Source organism: Grammomys surdaster, unplaced genomic scaffold (genome assembly GCF_004785775.1).
Source record: "Grammomys surdaster isolate TR1022 unplaced genomic scaffold, NIH_TR_1.0 144, whole genome shotgun sequence".
NCBI classification, from domain to species: Eukaryota; Metazoa; Chordata; class Mammalia; order Rodentia; family Muridae; genus Grammomys; species Grammomys surdaster.
The window spans coordinates 7058926-7079409 of record NW_021604602.1 but is presented as its reverse complement, the minus strand read 5'-3'; the positions used below and the strand labels follow the sequence as shown (position 1 = coordinate 7079409).

The following is a 20484-nucleotide window of genomic DNA, read 5'->3' as shown; positions in this document are numbered from 1 at the left end:
CAGACCTGGATGCAGAGGAGGAGGCCTTCTAACTGCACATAAACCAGGAACTTCTGGTTCGCTGAGTGCAAACATGGAGTTCACATGACGGCAGCCAACACCTCACCCTCCCACCAACTCTGCCCCACAGCCTCAGGATGACCAGTTGCCAACGTCTAGGCAAAGAGACATGCAAGAGTGAAGGAGTAAGTCTAGATCGGGGGGGGCACACTATAGGCTGGACCCCAGAAACTGGGAAGCCAGGACTGTGACAGTGAACCAGGACTCAAGGACAGAGGGTTTGCAAACATACGAGGTTGAAGAAGCTGCTAGACGAAGCTCTGCCCCTCCCCCAACTTTGCAATCCCCAAATAAACCACTCCACAGTCACTTTTATATCCGTTTTATATCAAGCTATATATAAAAAAAAATCCTCTGGATTCTGTCCTGAGTACGTGCATACAAAATCAACACTATAAAAAATAATATTAACAATGTTAATGTCATCGACAAGCTAACGTCTACAAGAATACAAAGGCACCCTGGCCAGCTCTGTGAGGCAAGTACCTGGGAAAGGGGAGAGAGGAGAGGCTTCAAATCCCAGCCTTGGACAGTGAAGAATCAAGGCTGGGTCAGTGCTGAGTAGGGCTTTCATGGCTGGAGAGGAGCGGGGTCTGAAGAGTAACAAGTGCCCTGATGGCAAACCACATTCCCGTTTTCCAGTGTAGACCCCGTGGGATCCACTGGTCCCCATAGCCAATGACTGGAGGGTGACAGGAGCTAATGTTGCAGCTGGAATCCAGGCTGCTGCTGAGTCAGATCCACTGCAGTCACGGGGGTCCTAAATCACAGTGGGATCCGAACCAGTGGAGACCGTGGTGACTCAAGGGACATACATAGCTGTCCCTGGCTCTGAAGGTAGAAGAGCCTCAGACAAGAGATGTGGGTAACCCCTAAAGAATCAGGAAATGATTCTCCCTGGGGCTTCCGGCAATGGGCCCTGACTATGCTTTCAGTTTCTGGATCAGACTTCTGATTTGCAGAACTGAAGGGAAAGTTGTAGTTCAAATCCACTTGGTGTGGAAGTTTGGTACAGCACCAACAGGAAGCTAACAGAGCGCTCGCCAGACACCTGTATTCCCACCAGACTTCAGGATGGGCCCACAGAGGCAGCCCTTTGGCTTATTCCTACATGGGAGAAGATTCAATCTGAGAGAACCCAAGAGGTCCCTGCTCTCCCAAGACTTCCAGGGTCACTCCCCAAACACATACATATACATACACCCAGAGGGACAGCCCATGGGGAGTGAATGAGAGGGTCCTCTCCTAGGTGAGTGGTACCAGGAGTCACTTTGCAGGGTCTAGCTCTGTCATTGGCACTTCACAAGCCTCCTTCCAGGCCACAGATCAGATACTATCTCTCCTCCCTTGTTTTCAGTTCTATCTTATGGCAGCCCTGGGCTGAAGGAAATGGATAGAGGCTTTGCCCCTGGCCCTAGGGAGCTGATGGGGTTACTCAGACCGTTAAAAGGCAGACTACAGTATAGGAAGGCAAAGGTCACACTACCCAAGATGAATAATCACTGACAAGAAAATCTCTTGCATGCTCACATGCCAACTCCCTTCAGTGGGGTCTGGACTCCACTTGGGCCATCATCTGTCCAATCTTGGCTGCCGGATCTTGTTCCAGAGCCAGGGCTGGGAAGAAGCAGCAGCAGAATGTGGGAGCCTGGCTATGGGTCATGGAGCTGGTGTCATTAAGCATCCCCAACTAGAGTGAGGCCTGATGGTCCCTGGGTCTCATTAGCATATCAGACCTTTGGAAAAGCTAAGCAACTTTTATAAGTGAGAACAGGGGCCTAGAAGGCTCTTGCACTCCTGTGTTGATGTCCAGTATGTTCCGGATGCTCTTGACTTCACTGCTTGGTAGATTGCCCTTGATGGCCAGAATGGCGTTCAGGTGGCCTTTGCTGTGAAGGAGAGAGTGCACCCTGTCAGCCCCACGGTCACAAACACTCCTGCTCACAGCCTTGCTGGCTGTCCTGACTCCAGACCCTGCCACAGACCCTGCAGCCAGCTGCTCTGCCCAGTAGGCAGCCTTGCCGTCTCTGGCCCTTCTCTTCTCCAGCCCCAAATTTGCACTAGCTGTCACCCCAGACTGTTTCTCCGCACACCCTTGTGGTGGGCAACTCCTTCCCAGCCTTTAAGTTTCAGCTAAATGCCATGTCTCTAAGTGGCTTTGCACTCACTCTCTGGTCAGCAGTCCCTGTAACTCACGATGATTGAACTCTAGAACATGGAATTTTCTCTTTCTGTCTGATTGTCTCACCATGGTTAGCCCTCAGCAGGCTGTAAGCTATAGGAAGAGGACCGAGACCCAGCTTGTCCAGGATTTCACTGCATCCTGCATCCTAGAACAGCAGTGAGTCCAGTATTTAGAATACTGATCAATGGCTGTCGGTGGGATCAAAAGAGAGGGATAAGTCAACAGGTGGGTAGATGAGAGAGTGCAAGGATGGATGGGCAACTGCATGGAAGAATGGATGGATGAAGAATGGATGGAAGGGTAGATGGATGAATGGATGAAGGATGGATGGATGAAGGATGGATGGATGGATGGATGGATGGATGGGTGGATGATGGGTGGGTGGGTGGGTGGGTGGATGGATGGAAGAGTGGATGGATAGATAGATGAACAGATGGATGGACAGATGCATGGATGGATGGATGGATGGATGGGTAGATGGATTATGGGTAGGTGATGAATGAACAGATGGACAGATGGATGGGTAACAGATGGGTAACTACATGGAAGGATGGACAGATGGATAGACAGATGGATGGATGGGTAATTGCATAGAAAGGTGGATAGATGGATGGATGGACAGATGTACAGATGAGCAGATGGATGGGTGGACAGGTTGGGAGTGAGCAGAAAATGGTTAGGTAACTGGAAGGAAGGATAGAATAACAGAAGAGTGGATAGATGGGTAAGCAGAGGACAAATAGACAACTACACAGGGAGATAGATAGATAGATAGATATGTGGGTGACGGGAGAGTGAGTAAGCACAGACTAGTGGATGGATAGGTAGATAGGTGGATGGGGGCTTGTGTGTGTATAGGTCAATATATGTAGACAGATGAATGAACAGGTAGAGTGAGTCATCTGGGTTAAATGAAGAGGTGGAGTGGGTCAGCTGGGATAGATGAACGAACAGGTGGAGTGGGTCAGCTGGGATAGAAGAACGAACAGGTGGAGTGGGTCAGCTGGGATAGAAGAACGAACAGGTGGAGTGGGTCAGCTGGGATAGAAGAATGAACAGGTGGAGTGGGTCAGCTGGGATAGAAGAACGAACAGGTGGAGTGGGCCAGCTGGGATAGATGAACGAACAGGTGGAGTGGGTCAGCTGGGATAGAAGAATGAACAGGTGGAGTGGGTCAGCTGGGATAGAAGAATGAACAGGTGGAGTGGGTCAGCTGGGATAGATGAATGAACAGGTGGAGTGGGTCAGCTGGGGTAGATGAACGAACAGGTGGAGTGGGTCAGCCACTGCCAGACTAAGCTAGGCTTAGGCTAGCTAGGGCAACCTAAGCTAGGCTAGGCTAAGCTAGGGCAACCTGAGTCAAGACCAATTCAAATCTTCTTATCAGAGGACCTGGCCTAGGAAGGAACACTGTCCATGCTTCACCAGGTCCTCAGACAGGACCTTAACAGGAACATGAGGGTGCAAGACACAGTCACTACTAGGCTGAGTGATAGATCCTGGTCCCACTTTCCTTGTTGAACAGCACTATCACATAAGGCTCAGCACATGAGTAGTGGGACGTGCTACCTGACCTTGTCACGACTAGTTACATCATCTCAGTCACGTTCCCTCAGCTCCGTAGACCTCAGCTGCAAATGATAATGGTGCTAGCCTTTATGGGCTCTGATAATGTCAAACACTTGAGTTCCTAGCACAGTGTCTGCACCTAGTGTAGGTCAGATATCATAACCCCACCATGGTGGAACCTTAACCTTAGCGGTCATGAGGAGACTCTAGTCCCAGCATGCTCAGATCGCGGTGGAACCTGCCAAACCATTTCCTGAGAGCTTCTAGCACTTACGTGAAGTCAGGGTACCAAGTGGCATATGTGGCCACCTCGATCTTAATGGCACTGGGATCTTGCAGGCGAATGATCTCGGCGATCGTAGGGAGGGCAGGGTGCAGCCAGGTTGCAGTGGAACCCTGTAGGAAGAGGGCTGGTTGAAGGATGATGTATGTCCCTTTCCCCTGGGGACACTAGGAGATACTTAGAGCAGTGGCTGCCCAGGCTTGGAGAGAGCCCTTTGGGATTGTCCGGGACTCTTGAGGTGCGTGAGGGTGCTCACATTCTCAGTGCAGAAGTGCTGAATGGCCTCCGCATTGGCGAGGACGTGTCTTGCCAGCTGCTGCTGCTGCTCGGCGGTCTTGAGTACCAGGCGCCGTTTGCTGAGCCGGATGATGTACTCCTTCACCAGGTGCAGGTGGACAGCCTCCATGAGCTCCTGGGCAGGCAAAAGCCAGAGAGGGTGAGTTATCCACTGACACCTAGGGGCCCATCTCCTCCCCTGAACTGAAGCTTCCAAGGCAAAACCCAGGGGTTCATAGAGGCAAACGTGTATGCATGGGTGTCTGCATTTCTGCATGCATATGAGTATAGGGTATAAACACCGCTGAGCTAGTTAGCGTGGGTGTCCAAACTTCCCCAGTCCCCAGTCCTTACCTCCCGGAAACAGTCCTGCAGCTCTGAGAATTCAGGCAGGCTAGCGCCTACAGTAGAGATGATTTCCTCCAGGGTCTCAACTGGCTTTGCCCAGCGGGTCTGTGTGAACTTCTTAAACAGTGGCTGGGATAGGCGAGAGGCAGGATGTCTGGTCACTCCCAGAAAGGAAGGGCGGCTAAGCGCAGACACCCTCACATAGACACTCATGACCAGCAGGGGCCCCAAGGGCTTTCCAGGAGCTGGCTGGCTGTCAGGTCCCTGCCCTCAGATCGGAAGCAGAGGCAGTCTGTGTGTACCCCTCTATCCAAGGTCACCCAGCTGTGGCTCAGGAGAGCCGAAATGAGCCTGTCTGCAGCCCTGAGGTCTTTTCCACTGCCTCCCTCTTAAATAAATAAATTCCTGCATAAACAAGGCCTTGTGCTTGTCTGGGCTGAGCCCTGTCTCAGGGCATCCAGGGTCACCCTTTGGGTTTTCCTTACCCACTGGCCATCCTTTGCACCTCCAGCCCTGAGGCTGAGCAGGAAACCTCTCCTGTGCTTTCTGAGTACCTCCCCATCCCACCTGCAAGATGGAATCTAGCTATCAAAGGTCTTGAGCTCCAGGAATTGGGAGCCAGGAACGGAGTGGAGAGGAACTCAGTCTTCCCCCAGATGCTCCCAGACCCGTGACCCTTCCAGGCCAAGATAAAGTCAGGATGTGAGGTGGCTCAGCCAGAGAGCACATCAGGGGGACATCAAAGGGCATCTCATCACCAGCAACACTGCATCTGCCCATCTGTGCCTCCTACAGGTCTGAGGTACAGTGTGTGTGTGTGTGGGGGGGGCTTCTACCACCCCCTCCCTCCTGTGAGGGCTTCAGGGAGGAGGCAGGGGAGAATGGGGCTCCTGATACCTTCAGGTCTGAAAACAAGCTCTGGAGCAGGGTGTCGAAGCCGTGAGCCTTGAGGTCTTTCAAAGGCTCCACCAGGCGGTTCAGAGAGTCATGAGGTATCTGCCACCTCTGCTCCATGGAAGTCCTGGGGGGTGAACGGGGAGGAGGTCGTGACAGCCTGTTCAGCCTACAGCATCGTGCACTGGTCCTGGGACTAGTCCTCCTACATTAGGTCTTTGCTCTCGGAGGCTCAGTAGTTTTCTGTTCCTTTCAGGATCCAGTCCGAGCCCTCCCACGTATGCCCCGAGAACATCCCCTTCTGCCCTTGGCAAAGCTTCAGCTCTCCACCCCTAGTTTGTTTTCTGCTTCACAGTTTTATCGTGAGGCTAAACTAATAAATAAGCCAATTGCATCCTGGTGACTCCTTCAGCACCCCACCCCTTTGCTGTGGCCTCTGCAGGCCCAGTCATTTCCTCACAGCCTTGTGACCCTTAATCCCCCCCTCGGGGCTCCACCTTCCATCTGTCCCATCTTTCCATCAGCACTCTCACCGGAAGGACAGGCAGTTGTTGATGTTGGCGATGATGTTGACTCTATAGTTTCTCAGGAGTTTGCTTTTCTCTAGAAACTCATCGAAGGTGCGCTGGTAGCTGACAAAACCAGAAGGGGCACCTTCAGGAGCAGTACCGAGACAATTCAAGCCACTCCCTCGGTCTGCGGGTTGCTGGGAAGGGCCATAAGCTCCTAAACATCATATTACAAGTTGCCAAACCGGAGGCCAGAGGAGCCTGAGCCCCATTAGGGCGTATGAGAAAGTGCTGCCTGACTCTGGGGTCTGCATTCTTTTCCCAGATCCCTCCTCTTCCCCGGTCCCTCTCTGTAACTGGGAGGCCAAAGGGTGTCTGTCGTTTGTAGGCCGATGGTGTTCTAAAAAAACAAGTGAATTCTGAGGGTGTCATGGGAAGGGGTAGCAGGAGCCTCCATCCCTCACGGTGTGTCTTCTTTGAAGCTACGATCTACTCTGGCCAGGGAGCTTTGCTCATGAAGTAGTCAGGTGGTGCCAACTCCCTATGGAGGCCACCCTACTGGAGGCTGTGCTGCCCCGGATTCGGGGAGGGGCAGAGGACCCTACACTGTACTTGGCAAGGGGAGGGAAGGACTGACTTAGCTTGGGCTCCCCCCACACACAAAGCACAAGGGGGGCCGTGGGCTCATTGGTGCTGGGTCCCCTGTGTGCTGTAGACACACCTACCTCCTCAGTAGGGCAGACAGCTCCATGAGGAGCAACTGCTTTATCTGCACCCCAACGTCGGAAGTGATGTTCTCAGCCTTGGTCTGGCCTTGTGAAATGATCTGCAGGGACCAGTGGGGGAGCACAGTGTAACATCCCCCCTCTGGACTGGACAAGGGAAAACATAGGACGATGCGCTGGGACAGGGGCTGGAGCTCTGAGGTCGCCCCCTCCCCATCAAAGCTGTGGCTATCCCTGTGCACCATGGGCCCGAGGGAACAGTTAGTGGTACCTGGAGAATATCAATGGCTAGCTCACTGTGACAGTGGCCATCCAAGCTCTGAGGAGCCACATCCTGGGCCCAGCGCTGAGACTCTAGCTCCAAAGCTCGGGTCATGAGCAGTTTCACATTGGTCTAGGGGAAAGGATACAGGTTACAGGAGCACTAGGTCTGTCGCTAAGTTCATTCAGAAGCCTCTGTCACACTCTGGGAGCTCCCTTGTCCTGTTTCCGTTCTTCCCTCCTCTCGCTACCTGGCCCTTCCTAGCCCAACCCCTAACGTTTGGACTCACCACCTCATTGGACAGGAACATGGCCTCAAGCAATCTGATCTGTTTTGGGGGCAGGAGGCTCCCAAGCCCGACGCCTTGAAGCTCCTGTGCCAACTTAGGGCTGTTTAGAATATCACTGCGGGCAGAGAGACACTGGCGTGAGAACACAGTTCAGCCAGCAGCAGCCCTCCAGATTAGTCCACTGCTTTGGCAGACACCTCTTAGCTTCTGGTCCCCTCCCCACCCCAGGCTGTGGGGAGAGATCTTCATGTAAGACCACACTCAGTTTAGTTCAGGTTGAAGTCACTGCATCTTCTTACTCTCTCTCTGTCTACTCCTGCTTTAAACTAGTTTCCCAGACCTCTCGGTCTGGAGGTTGCCCTGCACCCCCACCAGCCCCCATCTTCCCTTGCCCAGCTCACTGAAGGAACTTCCTCCTTCCCTCTGCTTCTGACCTGGCCACCAACAATGCCTTCACCCCAGAACCAGCTTTCAGATCTGATCTTTCTGTCTACTGGGCCTCCCCTTTTACACAGATACAGCACAGCTTCTGACCCCACTGGCCCTGCAAGCCCATCTTACCCCTCCTACCAGGTCAGCCTTGGTAGCTGAACAAGAAGGGCTGCCCTGGAACAGCTCCATGGAGCTCTTTTGGTGCCTCAAAGTGGCCCAGAGTTCCCGGGGGACCTGCCCAACCCTGGCACTTCCTAAAGGCCCTTTGTTTGCCTGGAACCCAAGAAGGACCCTCTCTGTGCCCTTCAGCAGTTTGGATGCACTGAGTCACACTTTGATCCTCCTGGGCCTCAACACGCCTCCCTTGTTCAGGCTAGCCTTAGCTTCCTGCTGTGCAGCTACACCCCAAGTCAGGAGACCCCAGAATATCACAGAGGCAGGAAGGTGATCAGGCAGGGGTATGAGTGCCTGGCACTTCCTGGTGAGTCAGGACAAACCAGCAGGAACTACATCAGGGCCCAGCTATCTTTGGAAGTCCCTGCCTATTTTCCCTGTGTCCTGCTGGCTCTTCACCTACCACCCCTGTTGTGTCCTTTCTCTGCTCTCTCCTCCCCACGGCTCCCCTCCCAGGAGGCTGACTCAGCACCAAACAAACTGTTCACACACTGCCCACGCTGACCAGCCTTTCCTCCTGCAGACTTTACACTCAGGTCTGAGGAGTCAGTAAGCATCCCTGGTCTCTAGTGCCTTGACGTTTCCAAAAGTCACTCTCCCTCAGACAGTGTGGATGATAGGCAGGCTCTGGGATCCATGGAGTCTGAGCCAATCAAGGAGGCCAGAGGCTCAACCCAGCTGAGTGCTCACCTTTGGCACAGCCTCCTTCCTACCTGAGGTGCTCAGATCTCAATGGGCTTCCAGGGTGTCTATCATCTGATAAGCTCAGAGGGATACCTGATGCTTCTCCACTGTTGCTACCTCTCTTGCTTGGGGCTGTTGAGACACACCGCCTCAGCTCAGCTGCCTGCAGGTCACTCCCCTTGTCTGGAATTCGGGTCTCCCCACTACTTCCTTGAATGTTCTGTCCCCTCCCTGCCTGACGATACACTCATTAAAATGTGGACTGACTCAATACATAAAGGCTGCGTGACTCCCCCAGACCAAGGCTCTTCTCAAGCTGCGTGCTCTGGCCTGTCCTGTGTCTCCATGTCTCTGTCACAGCCCCTCCTACTATGTCATCCCTGTTCTGCTGAGCCGGGTAGGCCTCCTAGAGAACGAATAACAGTGTCTGTTTTCTGTGTTTCCCTTTCCCCAACCGCAGAATGGGAAAGGTCCAGAGAATAGAAGTGCAACGCTAACCTGCTGGGCACAATTCCCAACTCGCTCCCTTCACACCAAAGCTGGCTTTTAGTTCACTCTGGTGTCTCAGCACCCCTCCCTGCAGAGGGGACACATCCCACCCACTAGCACTGCTCACTTGGGGTAGAGGTTCTGCACCCAGAGCAGCAGCAAGTAGGTGTCCCTCTCACAAAGCTCGAACTGCGCCAAGGTGAACAGGTGGGACGCGAAATGCTCGTGGTAGCTCTCGGCGTAGGTGTGCACGACCTGGAACTCGTCGGGGAACAGCGGTTTCAGCCGCTCCACCACCACCTCCAGGTCCTCCTTCATGGTGCGACCCATGTGCAGGAACCTGCTCTCGGCCTCGGAGCGGCCCTCGGGCACCGTGGCGGGCTGCGCGTCCAGACGCTCCGCTGCCACCTCCGCCACGACGCCCCTCCACAGCTGCAGCCATCGCCGCGGGCGCGTGGTCTCCAGTGCGGCCGCCAAGGGTCCCCGGGACGCCCGACGGTCCTCGAGCTCCTCCTGCGACACCACGGCCAGCGCCTGGCTCAGCCGCTCGGACGCCACCTCCAGCGGCCGCCGCAGCACCCCGAGCACCTGGTCGCGCAGCAGCACGTACAGCGCCTCCACCTTGCTCTGCCGCCACACCAGCTCCTCGTTGCTCGTGCCACCCGCCGCCGCAGCAGCCTCGAGCTGCCGCTCCAACGCCAGCACCTGCCACGCCACCTCCAGCCGCCCGCGCTCCAGAGCCTCCTTGAGCTCCTCCACTGAAAGACAGAAACCTTTCAGTGTTAGAGTTAGTTCAGAGTTAGGCAGAGTTCAGAGTTAGGCCGACAGACACCCCAGGACCAATGTCCTAGACAGGACCAAAGCAGAGAACCCCCTCTCCCAGACTGGTGGCTCGCTTAGCTGTCTCACCTGCCCACTGTCCTGGCCGAGTGGCTTACGTACGAGCCCCCTACACTGCCCCAACCTGGACCAACTCATTCGTTCCGCTCCAATCCCCAGCTGCGGCCACAGCCTACCTGTGGGCAGTGGACCATCTAACTCGGGCCTGGACTTGGGCTGCACTTCCGGATCTGATAATCTGGCCTGGTCCTTTTTTTTCTTTTTCCCTTTGGTGAAGACACTGAACATGTTGGCCAGGCCTTTGGACTTCTTCTCCTTCTTCTTCGCAGACTCCTCCTCCCCATCGGGAGCCTCCTGGGATGGCATCAGGTCTTCAGAGGATGCCTCAGACATGGAGGTCTCTGATTCTGCCTCGGATGTGGAGCGTGGCTTTGGGGGGCTTCCAGCGAAGTCCAGGGTCCCTGGCACAGACTGCTGGCCAGGAAGCCCTTGGAAGAAAGTCACCATCTTCAGCATCACCCTGGCTCAGGCCTGCGGGTCGGAGATAGAAAATGAAGACACCAGAGGTCACAGTGTATGGCCCCGAGTGTGTAGCAGCTCACAGCCCTTACAGTGCTCCCTCTATTTTCTCCTGTAAAAACACCAGAACCTCTCAACTCCTGGTCCCCAACCCTTCTCCCTCCTTGGCCATGGGAACTGTAGTGTTCACAGCTTGTCTCCCTAGGCAAGGAGGAGACTGGAGGCTCCAGAGCTTCCAGGCTGAGGGGGCAGCCTCTGCACCTGGGTGAACCCTCCCTTGACAGTGCAGCCTCCTGGAGGGAAAGGGCCGTGAGAAGTGAGTACTTCTCTGACTCCACCAGACTCTGGAGAGGAGACAGGACACAGGTTGCTAGTCCTTGAGACAGCAAGAACAGGTCTAAAAGTTCCTAGTCATGCAGTAGTCACAGAGCCTAGCAGCACCCTTCCTGAGACCAGCCTCCGCCTCCTCCCTCTGCCCTTCATGGATCTTATTTAGCTTTGGGGTTACAGAAATATGCCACAAGCAAAGATACAGCTGTTGTCCTGGGACCACAAGAGGAACAGAGCTTATGTTATGCTGGTTTAGGATTAGGGGATCAGACTTCAGACCCTGGGGAAATGACCCCAGGTAACCTTTTACATGTAAGCAAAGCATAGGCCTTCCTAAGGTCACACAGCAACTTGTGTATGGAACCCACACTGCCTGGTTTGCAGCTTAGTCTGGTTGTTTCCAAATGGAGTGATGCAATTTCACAAAGCCTTCTGTTTCCCCTCCTTTCCTGGGTGCCCATCCCAACTCTCATCTCCCGGTAAGTATGTTATTTAGCTTAAAATAATCTTGTGGTCACTAGCTTGAGCTTGGAGGTTAGACATCTCCCTCAAAGGACTGACTTTTCTCAGGCGTCCACACCCCCTATTGCATGTGGATTGTCAGAGCCAGGAAGACCACCAGAGGACACATGACTAGCCTGGAGGGAGGGAGCAGACAGGAGCAGGGTCTCTCTGGTAAATGATGGGACCTTTTACCAGGCGGTGGCCTCCCTGCCTCATCCCTCAAGAATAAAAACCCCAAGCTGTAGTTTCAGTTCATCAAAATGACCTGGAGTGATCCAGGAACAGCTCGGGCAAGGCAAGTGGGAAGACAGACCCACCATCACAAAGGAGAACAGGAAATTGCGGAGGGGAGGTGCTTGCCCCAAACACAGCAGACTCTAAGGGCTTCTTACCGAAGCTTCTCTGCCTCCACCAGCTCAACTGCCCAGATCCATTTCCCGAGGGGCTTATCTCATAGTTGGGGCATGGGTAGAGCACCCTGATTGGACAGGAATCCTGGACTCCTCTGCCCCAGCCCCTATCACCCTTGCCAGGTGTCTTGAACAGAGAGAGCCTCTCTCTTTAACCTCGTGAGGCCTGAGATAGGACCAGGCAGTTTTTAAGGCCCGTGCCAATCTATCCCACTTGCATGGCAAACACCGGTAAGGGCTGGCGTAGCTGATGGAGCTGCTGGCCTGAATGTCTGGCCCCAGTTACCCTTCAGTGTCAGAGGCTATTGGTACAAGGGGGAGGAGCAGCGGTGGGCTCAGCTACACCTCTCTCCAGTATTAGAGCTAAACAACACCCTTCCTCAGCAGGTCTCCCTTCCCCCCCCCCCCCCCCCCCGGGTGTGGAAAATGAGGATGAGCCCTCCTGCTCACTCTTATTCCCAGGGCTGCTCAGAGGATGTGGCAAAATCACAAGCCAGGAGCTTGGCACTGGATGGGACGTACAGAGTGAGTGTCCTGAATCCCTGCCTGCAGCAGAGGAAGGCGGCAGGAGTGATGAAATCCCGTTTAAAGCATCACCAAGCCAGGGCCCTCTGAGGCACGAAGGGGTCTCAGAGGCACATGGGATGGCTGCATCTGGTGGCTGGCTGTTGTCACCTCCCCCAGACACCGCAGAGAATCCACAGAGAAACTCACTGGTCTTGCAACCTACTGACTCTTGACCCACAGGAGATCATCTGGACAGGAAGTCCCGCGGGTGCTGGGACCTTGCTTTTGTAAACCTGAGACTCGCTAGCTTTGTCCCTGTCCCTACACCATGTGTTTATCCAGAGAGAACCCTTCACTGCGAGCGGGGACCCCGGACCCTGGCGAGAGGGGCTCAGAGTAAAGCCTGTACGTTCCTAGCAGTGGGTATGCTGGGAGGTCAAGGGACCTCGAAATATCCAGCCCGCGTCCCCCTTGGCCACTCAGGGCCATTCCCTCGGGGGAATCCTGTCCGACACTCTGTGTCAGGACTGGAAGGGAAGCTACATAGAGCGGTAGGGACAGAGCACAGCTGCAGAGGTCACTTACTGTGTCCAGGACAGGACGCCTTAGTCCCGGCCGTGGAGGAGCCCGCCTAAAATAGTCGCAGGCTCCGCCCAGGCTCCGCCTGCTCCACCAACCGCAACCGCGGAAAATCCGCTGGCGGACGCCTTGGCCGGGCCGATTCCAGTGCTGGAGGCGGGACCAGGCCGGTAGAGAGAGAGACCGGGTCACTTTGCTGTTTCCAAAAGCCTGGAAAGAGTGGTCCCGATATGCGTACGCAGGGAAGGGCATCAGGGGAGCCACGAGTTCCGCTTAGCGGCGAGCCGTTGTCCCACCACGGTCTCTGATTGGCTACCTAGCAGGGGCGCACCAGAGCCTCTGTTCTGCGTCACACTGTCAGCACTTACTTAGTTCTGGGGAGTGTCCTCTCCCACCTCGACGGCTCTGTCACGTGCTGTTACCGCTTTGAGCACTCCTGTGTCCTTGGAAGCCGGGAAGGTAAACTTCCTGGAGGAGGTGTCCTAAGGCTGCTGGGCACACCACTGGTACTGGGATCTCTCAAGACCTCTCATCACCAAGCCTTGTTATGGGGTCCGCCTTCATCTTTACCCCAAGGTCACACAAACAGAAATGACAGACAGTCCTCTCCTGAGGCTCCTTCTCTGGGGCTCCCAGTGACAAGATTTTCCAGGCTGGGTCTGGACATGAGCCTCAGTACCCCCTTCTGCTGGCCTTTTCTCAGGGTCTGCCTTGGGGAAGGTGGGGTTGTAGGATAGTGTAGAAAGGGGATGTTTCATTCCCTAGGAATTTCTGCCCCCCTGGAAGATGGGCTCACTCAGGAATTTCCCCACTAGACGCCAGCTTCTTTTTTTGCCTCTACTTGGAGCTCAGCTCCTCCCCATCTTTTGTCTGTGCCATCTCTTCTTTCCCTAACAGCATAAGCACTGGGCTTTGAGGGGAGAGGGAAGGGCAGCTGAGTGGCTGGGTTATGTTTAGGGGTTGTCCCTAGAAACCCAGAACTTCCTCTTCCTCCTGGGAGCAATGGCCAACTGCCAGTTTTTAAGAAAACTCTCCTCCATCCTATACCTTGGTAGGTTGTAGAAGGCAAGTACAGAAGGCAGCTGCGGGGCACAAGTGATGCACATCCCAGCACTTGGGAAGCAAAGCAGACATGAGTTCGAGGCCAGCCTGGCCTACAGAGCAAGTTCTAGGTAGCCAGAGCCACACAGTGATGTCTCAAAACACAAACCACATGCCACCTCTTCTCCCTGAGATCCTAATGGGTGACATTCCTGTTGAGCCTCCAGGGCCCAAGCTGGGGGTTGCCTCTGCTCCACAGGACACCCAGGGAAGACCAAGACCCTAGGATTGTACCCACAATCCCATCCAAATGCAGAAAGAGGACGAGTCCCAGCCTACCACCTCCTAGCTGCCTCTTGACACACTGTATGCCCTCCCCAGAGTCTATCCATCCAGTCTGCTCTATTGATCCAACTCTGAATTTCAAACAGATAAGGAAATGGTTGGGAAACTCCACAGGTAGGATTGAGAGGCAGAGGAGTCAGGCTTTCAAGAGCCCACATCTGTTCAGAGCCTATGGGCCCTGTGGGACAGATGTGGGACAGATGTTGGACTTCCATTCTTGCCCCATGATGCCCACAGCAGCTTGCTCAGAGCACAGTCAGTAGAAGCCAATGCCACCCATCTTGCATGGGCACACGAAGCACTTCCCTGTCAGAGTTTAGGATGAGTGTCAAAGGTCCTATGTGAATTTCCCAACACAAAGGAAATTTGAAAACCGGGCTATTTGGATAGCTAAGGGCCAAAGATCGACTGATTCTCAGGGTCAGTGATAGTTTAACTCCTTTTCATAGTCCTCCCCCCCCACCAAAACCAGCTAAGAAATAGATCCCACAGGATGGAAGCATTTGGATCAGCTTACTATGCAAGCTGCTGTCCCAGCCCCAACTCTGGCACCTGAGAGTTGGTGCAACAGCCAATAGTATACTGGTAAAGGTTCCTACTCCAGCACAGAAGCTCTGCTGGCTAGACTGGCAAAGGTTCCTACTCCAGCACAGAAGCTCTGCTGGCCAGCACCTGGCCAAGAGCCAAGGCCTGGAACCCAGAATCCTCTTCTTCACCCTCAGTGCCAGGTATGCACCCTCACAGACTCTCTTTTTATGTTTTTAATTATAATGTATGCATTATACAGAGTTACCATTTTAACAGTGTTGGGCATTCTAGCTGTTGGCAGTAAGTGCACTAACACTGAGGCGCAGCCGCAACCTCCTCCATCCACAGAACTTTTTTTTTCCCACCGTGTGTATCTGCATGTGAGTGCAGGTGCTCGGTATTCCACAAGAGGGCGTTGGATCCCCTGGAGCTGGAGTTACAGTCAGTTTTGAGGTGCTGGGAACTAAACTTGGGTGCTCTGCAAATTCAGCCAGTGCCCTTAATGACTGAACCACCTCTCCAGTTCCACAGAACTCACCACCACCACCGCAAAACTAAACATACTGGCTGTCTCCATTATGTAACTATTCCCCATTCCCTTGTATCCCTGCGTCTCTGGTGCCCCATTCCATGGCTGTCTCTCCTTCATGTGAGTGGGTGGATACAGACCTCCTTCTTTGTGCCATTATGGTGTGCTTCATAAAGGGAGAAAGACTAACTCTTGCTGTCATGTACCCAGGGGTGGACCTGATTTATCCAAAAGAGTTTGGGTCTCTTCTATAGTCTAATCTAGAATAGGTCTAGTCTAAAGGAATTCTGATTTGAGAGTCGTAATCTAAATCAGGAGCCCTGAATCCAGGTCTTTCTCCCTATACTGAACAGCCCAGAAAATGTAACAAAAAAGAAACCAACAGCTCTGCTCTGTGTCTTTTACAGGAGTTTCAGAAGAGAGAAAAATAACGTTTTTCCTGGTTCAACTGACTCAGAATAGCATACAAAGTCACATTCGGGTTTTATCAAGCTATAATCACAAGTTGCTTGCAACACATTTTGTAGGGGGAGGGTGAGCACTTGGCAGGGTGAAAGAGGGGCTGTGACATTGTTTACAGCGTGGCTCACTGCTTCCAGCAGTCCAAGATCTGTCACATGCACACACATTGTTTTGAATGGATTTGCTGTGCAGCAGTTTACTCAAGATTAAAAGCTTCAGTTTTGGAGGGAGGCTCCTAACTAAGGACAAAGTACATGTGCAGGGAGGTGGAACAATAGGATGTTATATGGAGGTGGGACATTCGGGCAGGGAAGGGGGTTAAGAAAGAACTAAACAACTCAGAAGTGCTACAGGAAATCCCTGAAACTGACCAGACTCACTAGGTTTTTCCTCCTTCAAGCATGTATAGAAGCTGTCAGAATGGCTGAGACATACTCACTGCCTACAGGTGGTTGGTTCACTATGAGCTCCAGGTCCCATTGTTATGAACTATCACCATGCTAGTGACGGATGGCTTTTGGTGATAACAGCTGTCTTGAGTCATTTCACACACACACATGTGTACGTAACCCCAATAAAACTCATTAGGTTCAGCAAGCCGAACTTTGTGTCTGTACTTTGGTGTGCTCCTTATTAGGGTGGGTGGACATTGACCCATCATCCCAGGAATAGTGCCCCTTGGTAGTTACAGAAGAGAAATAGGAAAGATAGTATAATCAAAGCCGGTGGCATTCAGCTGAGCTCGCAAGACTTTATGATGTTTGCAGTCCAAAGTATAGTGAGATTGACTGTAATATTTTTCTTAGAGGTCAGTTCATTCTGAACAGGTTGACTGTGCACAGGGAGCACATTGCTATAAATGATCTCAGAACACAGCACTAACTTGGTTGTGGGTTGGGTGAGAGTTCAATTCGTAAAGACAGACTTTAACCCGCAGAAGCCATCCTCACAGGATCGCCTGCTTTAGTTAGCATGTTCCCACGGCCTAGCCATGCCATTGAGCGAGGTGGAATTTTCTGCCTGGGAGGGTCCTAATTATATTCTGTCTTATGGGTGGACTGTACATTGTTGTCCTCAGTGTCACACTGGCTGCTGTCAGTTAGGGATGCTGGAGACGTCAAACTCAAAGCTCCACTCTGGTCCACCTTCCAGCTTGTGTGAGTGGACGGTTGACTTTCTCTGACCTCTAGAGCTGCCAAGCTAGGCTCTGAAGGGTCTGTGTTCATTAACAGGTTTCATTACAGCTATGTGAAGCAGGTCCACCTAATCACCCCTTTTCACAGATGAGGAAACTGAGGCACAGATGTCCCCACTCCTCGCCATCTACCAATCAGCATAGAGCTACTCTCTGCTCTACTGTCCCTCCTCAGGGTTACTTTATATGTGAAATACAACTTGATATATGTAAGATAGACACAGAAAGACAAGAGCTTCCTTGGGGAAGCAGGAGGAGCTGTTCTTCGTTCTGTCATGGGCGGGGGGTGGGGGTTGGGGAGCATCAATCAATAGTTTTCATTGCCTTATCCAGTCAACTGATTAAACCATCACAGGCAACACAACAGGCCACCCCGACTCCAGCTCTGGTCAGAGAATAATACAAGGTGGTGTATTATTGACTCTTCATTTTCTGGCTGGCTGAGAGAGTTGCTGAAGAAGCTCTCAGAAGGAGAAGCTGAAAGCAGAAGGAGTAGCATTGTGGGGCAGAGCTCAGCAGACACAAATGCCAGGTGGGAGTTGGGGGGTGGGATCAGGCAGGTGTTGAAAACTTAGCCAAGGGGAGAGGCTGTACCAGCTGGCATGGCTGGTCACCTTGGTCACAAGGGCTATACTGGCTGTGGAGTGGATCCTCTGAGAAGGAAGATCAAGGCCTTTCAGGCTGTTTTCTAATCCCCCCTGGTCACCAGACTCACTTCCCACTCTGTGATGACTTGCATTTCCCTCTGGCCTGACCTTGGTTGTCAGGACAACGGTTACTCCCTTTCACTTCTCAGGCCATTGCCAGACCTAGGGACCTTGGTCAGACTCTTCTGCTTCCTAGGGACACGCCAGGTATTCATGGCACGCAACAGAACCACTGTATTCCTTGTAACAGACAAGGAAACCCAGACTCAGAGAAGTGGACACCAAGGGTTGTTGTCTCCTTTCTTCACCCAGCCTTCCCAGGAGAGGAAGTGCCTTGCTCAGGACAGCAGCTGCAAGGGACTGGGGTCTGCTGACATCCTTGGGATCACAGGGTGACCAGAACAAGCCAGCCAAGTCTTAATGACATGCTCAATTATAGAAGTTGGGAGCAGAGGCTCCTCACCAGCAAGCAGCGCCCCACCCCTATTCTGTTGGAAGCTGCTCCCAGTTGTGGTACCCCTCCCCTTCCCACAATGTAAATAAGTCAAGAACTCATTTTTTGCTTGCCAAATGGGAAAATTGAGCCTGGCCTACCTCCCTTGACTAAACTGTGTGTCTTTTTGTGTTTTTTGTTTGTTTGTTTGTTTATGTTTTGTTTTCAAGATAGAGTCTCACTATGCAGCTCTAGGTGTCCTGGAACTCGATATGTAGACCAGGCTGGCATCGAACTCACAGAGATCTGCCTGCCTCTACCTCTTGAGTGTTGGGATTAGAGACTTGCACTATCTCTCCTGGCCTAGTCTGGAGTGGTGGTGGGCTTCTTGAGAGAAAGCAGCACTGGGGTTAGGAAGTCTCCAGAGGAATACAACACAGGACAGCGATGCAGAAGCACCAGCCCTGCCTGTAAGCAAGGGCTGTCCTCCCTGGGGCCAGCTGTTCTGTTGAAGAGTGGCCAGCCTTTCTCAATAACTCTCAGGCAGTGATGCAAACAAAGTTTCCATCCCTTCAAGCCCTCCCTCCCATGGGCCTTCTCTGAACCGGCGTGACTTACAGGAATCAGCTGGAGGAGTGTGGTCCACTCAAATTTCATCTGATAGCACGGGCTGCCCATCTGGCCGGGGCTCTTCTGGCAATCTCTGTCCTGCCAAAGATGGCTAAGGGTGCTTGCAAGTCTGTGGGTGTCCCACCACCATTGCCTGATAGCCAGAAGCCCTTAAGAGAGGTCATCACGTAGGCTCGGGCTTGGAGACCATCTGGGCCTCAGGGAACTCATCACTTGCATCTGTGGCTTTTAGTGACCCACAATCATCCTGGGAGTCCCAGGGGGGCTGTCGGTGTCTCTTGAAGGAGACATTGCAGAGAAATAACTGCTGCTGCCTGGAACTTGCTCCTCAGGGGCCAAGCCCACCTTGGTAGCACTCTCTCTGTGATCTCTTTAGTTTTCCACAGAAAGACAGAACCCAGAGTCACATAGCAAGCAAGGCAGCCGTAAGTGGGATTCCCGCCCACACTGTCTGCATGCAGAGGTTGGATTTAACCACAGTGACTACGCAGGGAGCAGGTAGGCCGTGTCATGGCACAAGGGAACACCCCCAAAACAGACCCCACCTGACCTTTCTTCTTCTCAGCATTCCAGATTCATTTTCTGGCAACTTCTATCCCCCAGAAAGCCTGCGGTTCATCAATACTTAATTTTTGGATCATCCTAGCCTTCCCAAACAAAACTAAGTTCCTCGATGGTAACGGAAATGTTGTCTCGTATCTGGTGTACATTCCTGGACGAAGTATCGATTTTGGAAGCCTCCCCCAACCCCAGGACAGAGACTTTTTTTTTTAAAGGCAAGATCTCTAATCCCAGGCTGACCCCAGAACTCTCTGCCAAAGAAGACCTTGAATTCCTGCCTGATTCTTTTGACTCTCTTCCTCAAGTGCTCAAATTACAGGCATGGGCCACCATGCCTGATTTATGGGGTGTTGAGGACCTGAGGATCAAATCCAGGGCTTTATGGGCGCTAGCCAAGGGTTCTGCCAATTGATCTACACTCCCAGCCCTGATGTTAGACTTTTTAATCTTCATCATCTATATACATTTTAAATTTGGACCTTGGGGAATACAGATCCTGGGCCAGTACAGGTCCTGTCAGCCCAGACCCATAAAGTTGGTAAAGCTATAAATGAAAACACTCTGAGCCCAGCGGCGCACGCCTTTATTCCCAGGGCTTGGGAATCAGAGGCAGGCAGATCTCTGAGTTTAAGGTCAGCCTTCCCTACATAGAATTCCAGGTCATCTGGAGCTATATATTGAGACCTACCTCAAAAACCAATAGCCAACTAGACATGGTAAATGGTTTGTGTGGTGAGTAGACGGCAGGTCTGTCTGCACACGGACAAAGCACCTTTGCCATGACTGATCCAGGTTTCGTAGGTCCAGAAGTGCAGTGGACCGGAGGCAGGAACGATATTCACACTTCGGTTCCCTTCATGAGACGGGACACACAAGGCTGGGATGAGGCTCTGGCCATTCTTACTGCAGGGTACTTGTCTCCCACCTCAGACACCATAGCTGCTGCAGAGCAGGGCTGTCTGGAAGTTACTTGCTGTGGAGTCCACTATCAGTACCTGCAACCCCTTTGCCTTATCTTGGCGGCCAGTACAGATCCCACCCAGCCTCCTGCTGAGATCCACTAGAGAAAGACGAGAAAGACAATGTCTCAAGGCAGGCCAGGCTCGCCCCGCCCCCAGGACTAATGATGGATGGAGGGAAACTCTGGTGAGCTGCTGTTCTTCCCAAGGGGCTTTTGTGGTTATTCTTCTCTCTCTCCCTCTCTCCCTCTCTCCCTCTCTCCCTCTCTCCCTCTCTCCCTCTCTC

The 20484-nt window shown here is 52.9% G+C and overlaps 1 protein-coding gene across 2 annotated transcripts; it reads right to left on the bottom strand.

Annotated features, from left to right (window-relative positions):
- Positions 1 to 366: 366 nt before the first annotated feature.
- On the bottom strand, positions 367 to 12973 carry Tnfaip2 (TNF alpha induced protein 2). 2 transcript variants are annotated; one of them, XM_028764557.1, is made up of 12 exons: positions 12875 to 12973; positions 10196 to 10550; positions 9307 to 9937; positions 7401 to 7515; positions 7121 to 7243; positions 6850 to 6950; positions 6149 to 6247; positions 5619 to 5742; positions 4728 to 4850; positions 4354 to 4509; positions 4089 to 4210; positions 367 to 1949 (listed from the first exon to the last, which is right to left on the bottom strand). In XM_028764557.1, the coding sequence occupies exons 2-12, from the start codon at positions 10533 to 10535 to the stop codon at positions 1808 to 1810; spliced, it is 2076 nt and encodes a 691-aa protein (XP_028620390.1). In that variant the 5' UTR covers positions 10536 to 10550; positions 12875 to 12973; the 3' UTR covers positions 367 to 1807. The 2 variants fall into 2 exon arrangements, with proteins under 2 accessions (XP_028620390.1, XP_028620391.1); XM_028764558.1 differs by lacking the exon at positions 12875 to 12973 and adding an exon at positions 12233 to 12251.
- Positions 12974 to 20484: the final 7511 nt, after the last annotated feature.

Excerpts from the sequence above, each read along its gene's own strand:
- Tnfaip2 (XM_028764557.1), bottom strand. The coding sequence starts at position 10,535 with ATGCTGAAGATGGTGACTTTCTTCCAAGGGCTTCCTGGCCAGCAGTCT. Across the intron at positions 7,244-7,400 it reads TGTTCCTGTCCAATGAGGTG|ACCAATGTGAAACTGCTCAT; the intron begins GTGAGTCCAAAC and ends CCTTTCCCCTAG. Across the intron at positions 6,248-6,849 it reads CTGTCTGCCCTACTGAGGAG|CTACCAGCGCACCTTCGATG; the intron begins GTAGGTGTGTCT and ends TGGTTTTGTCAG.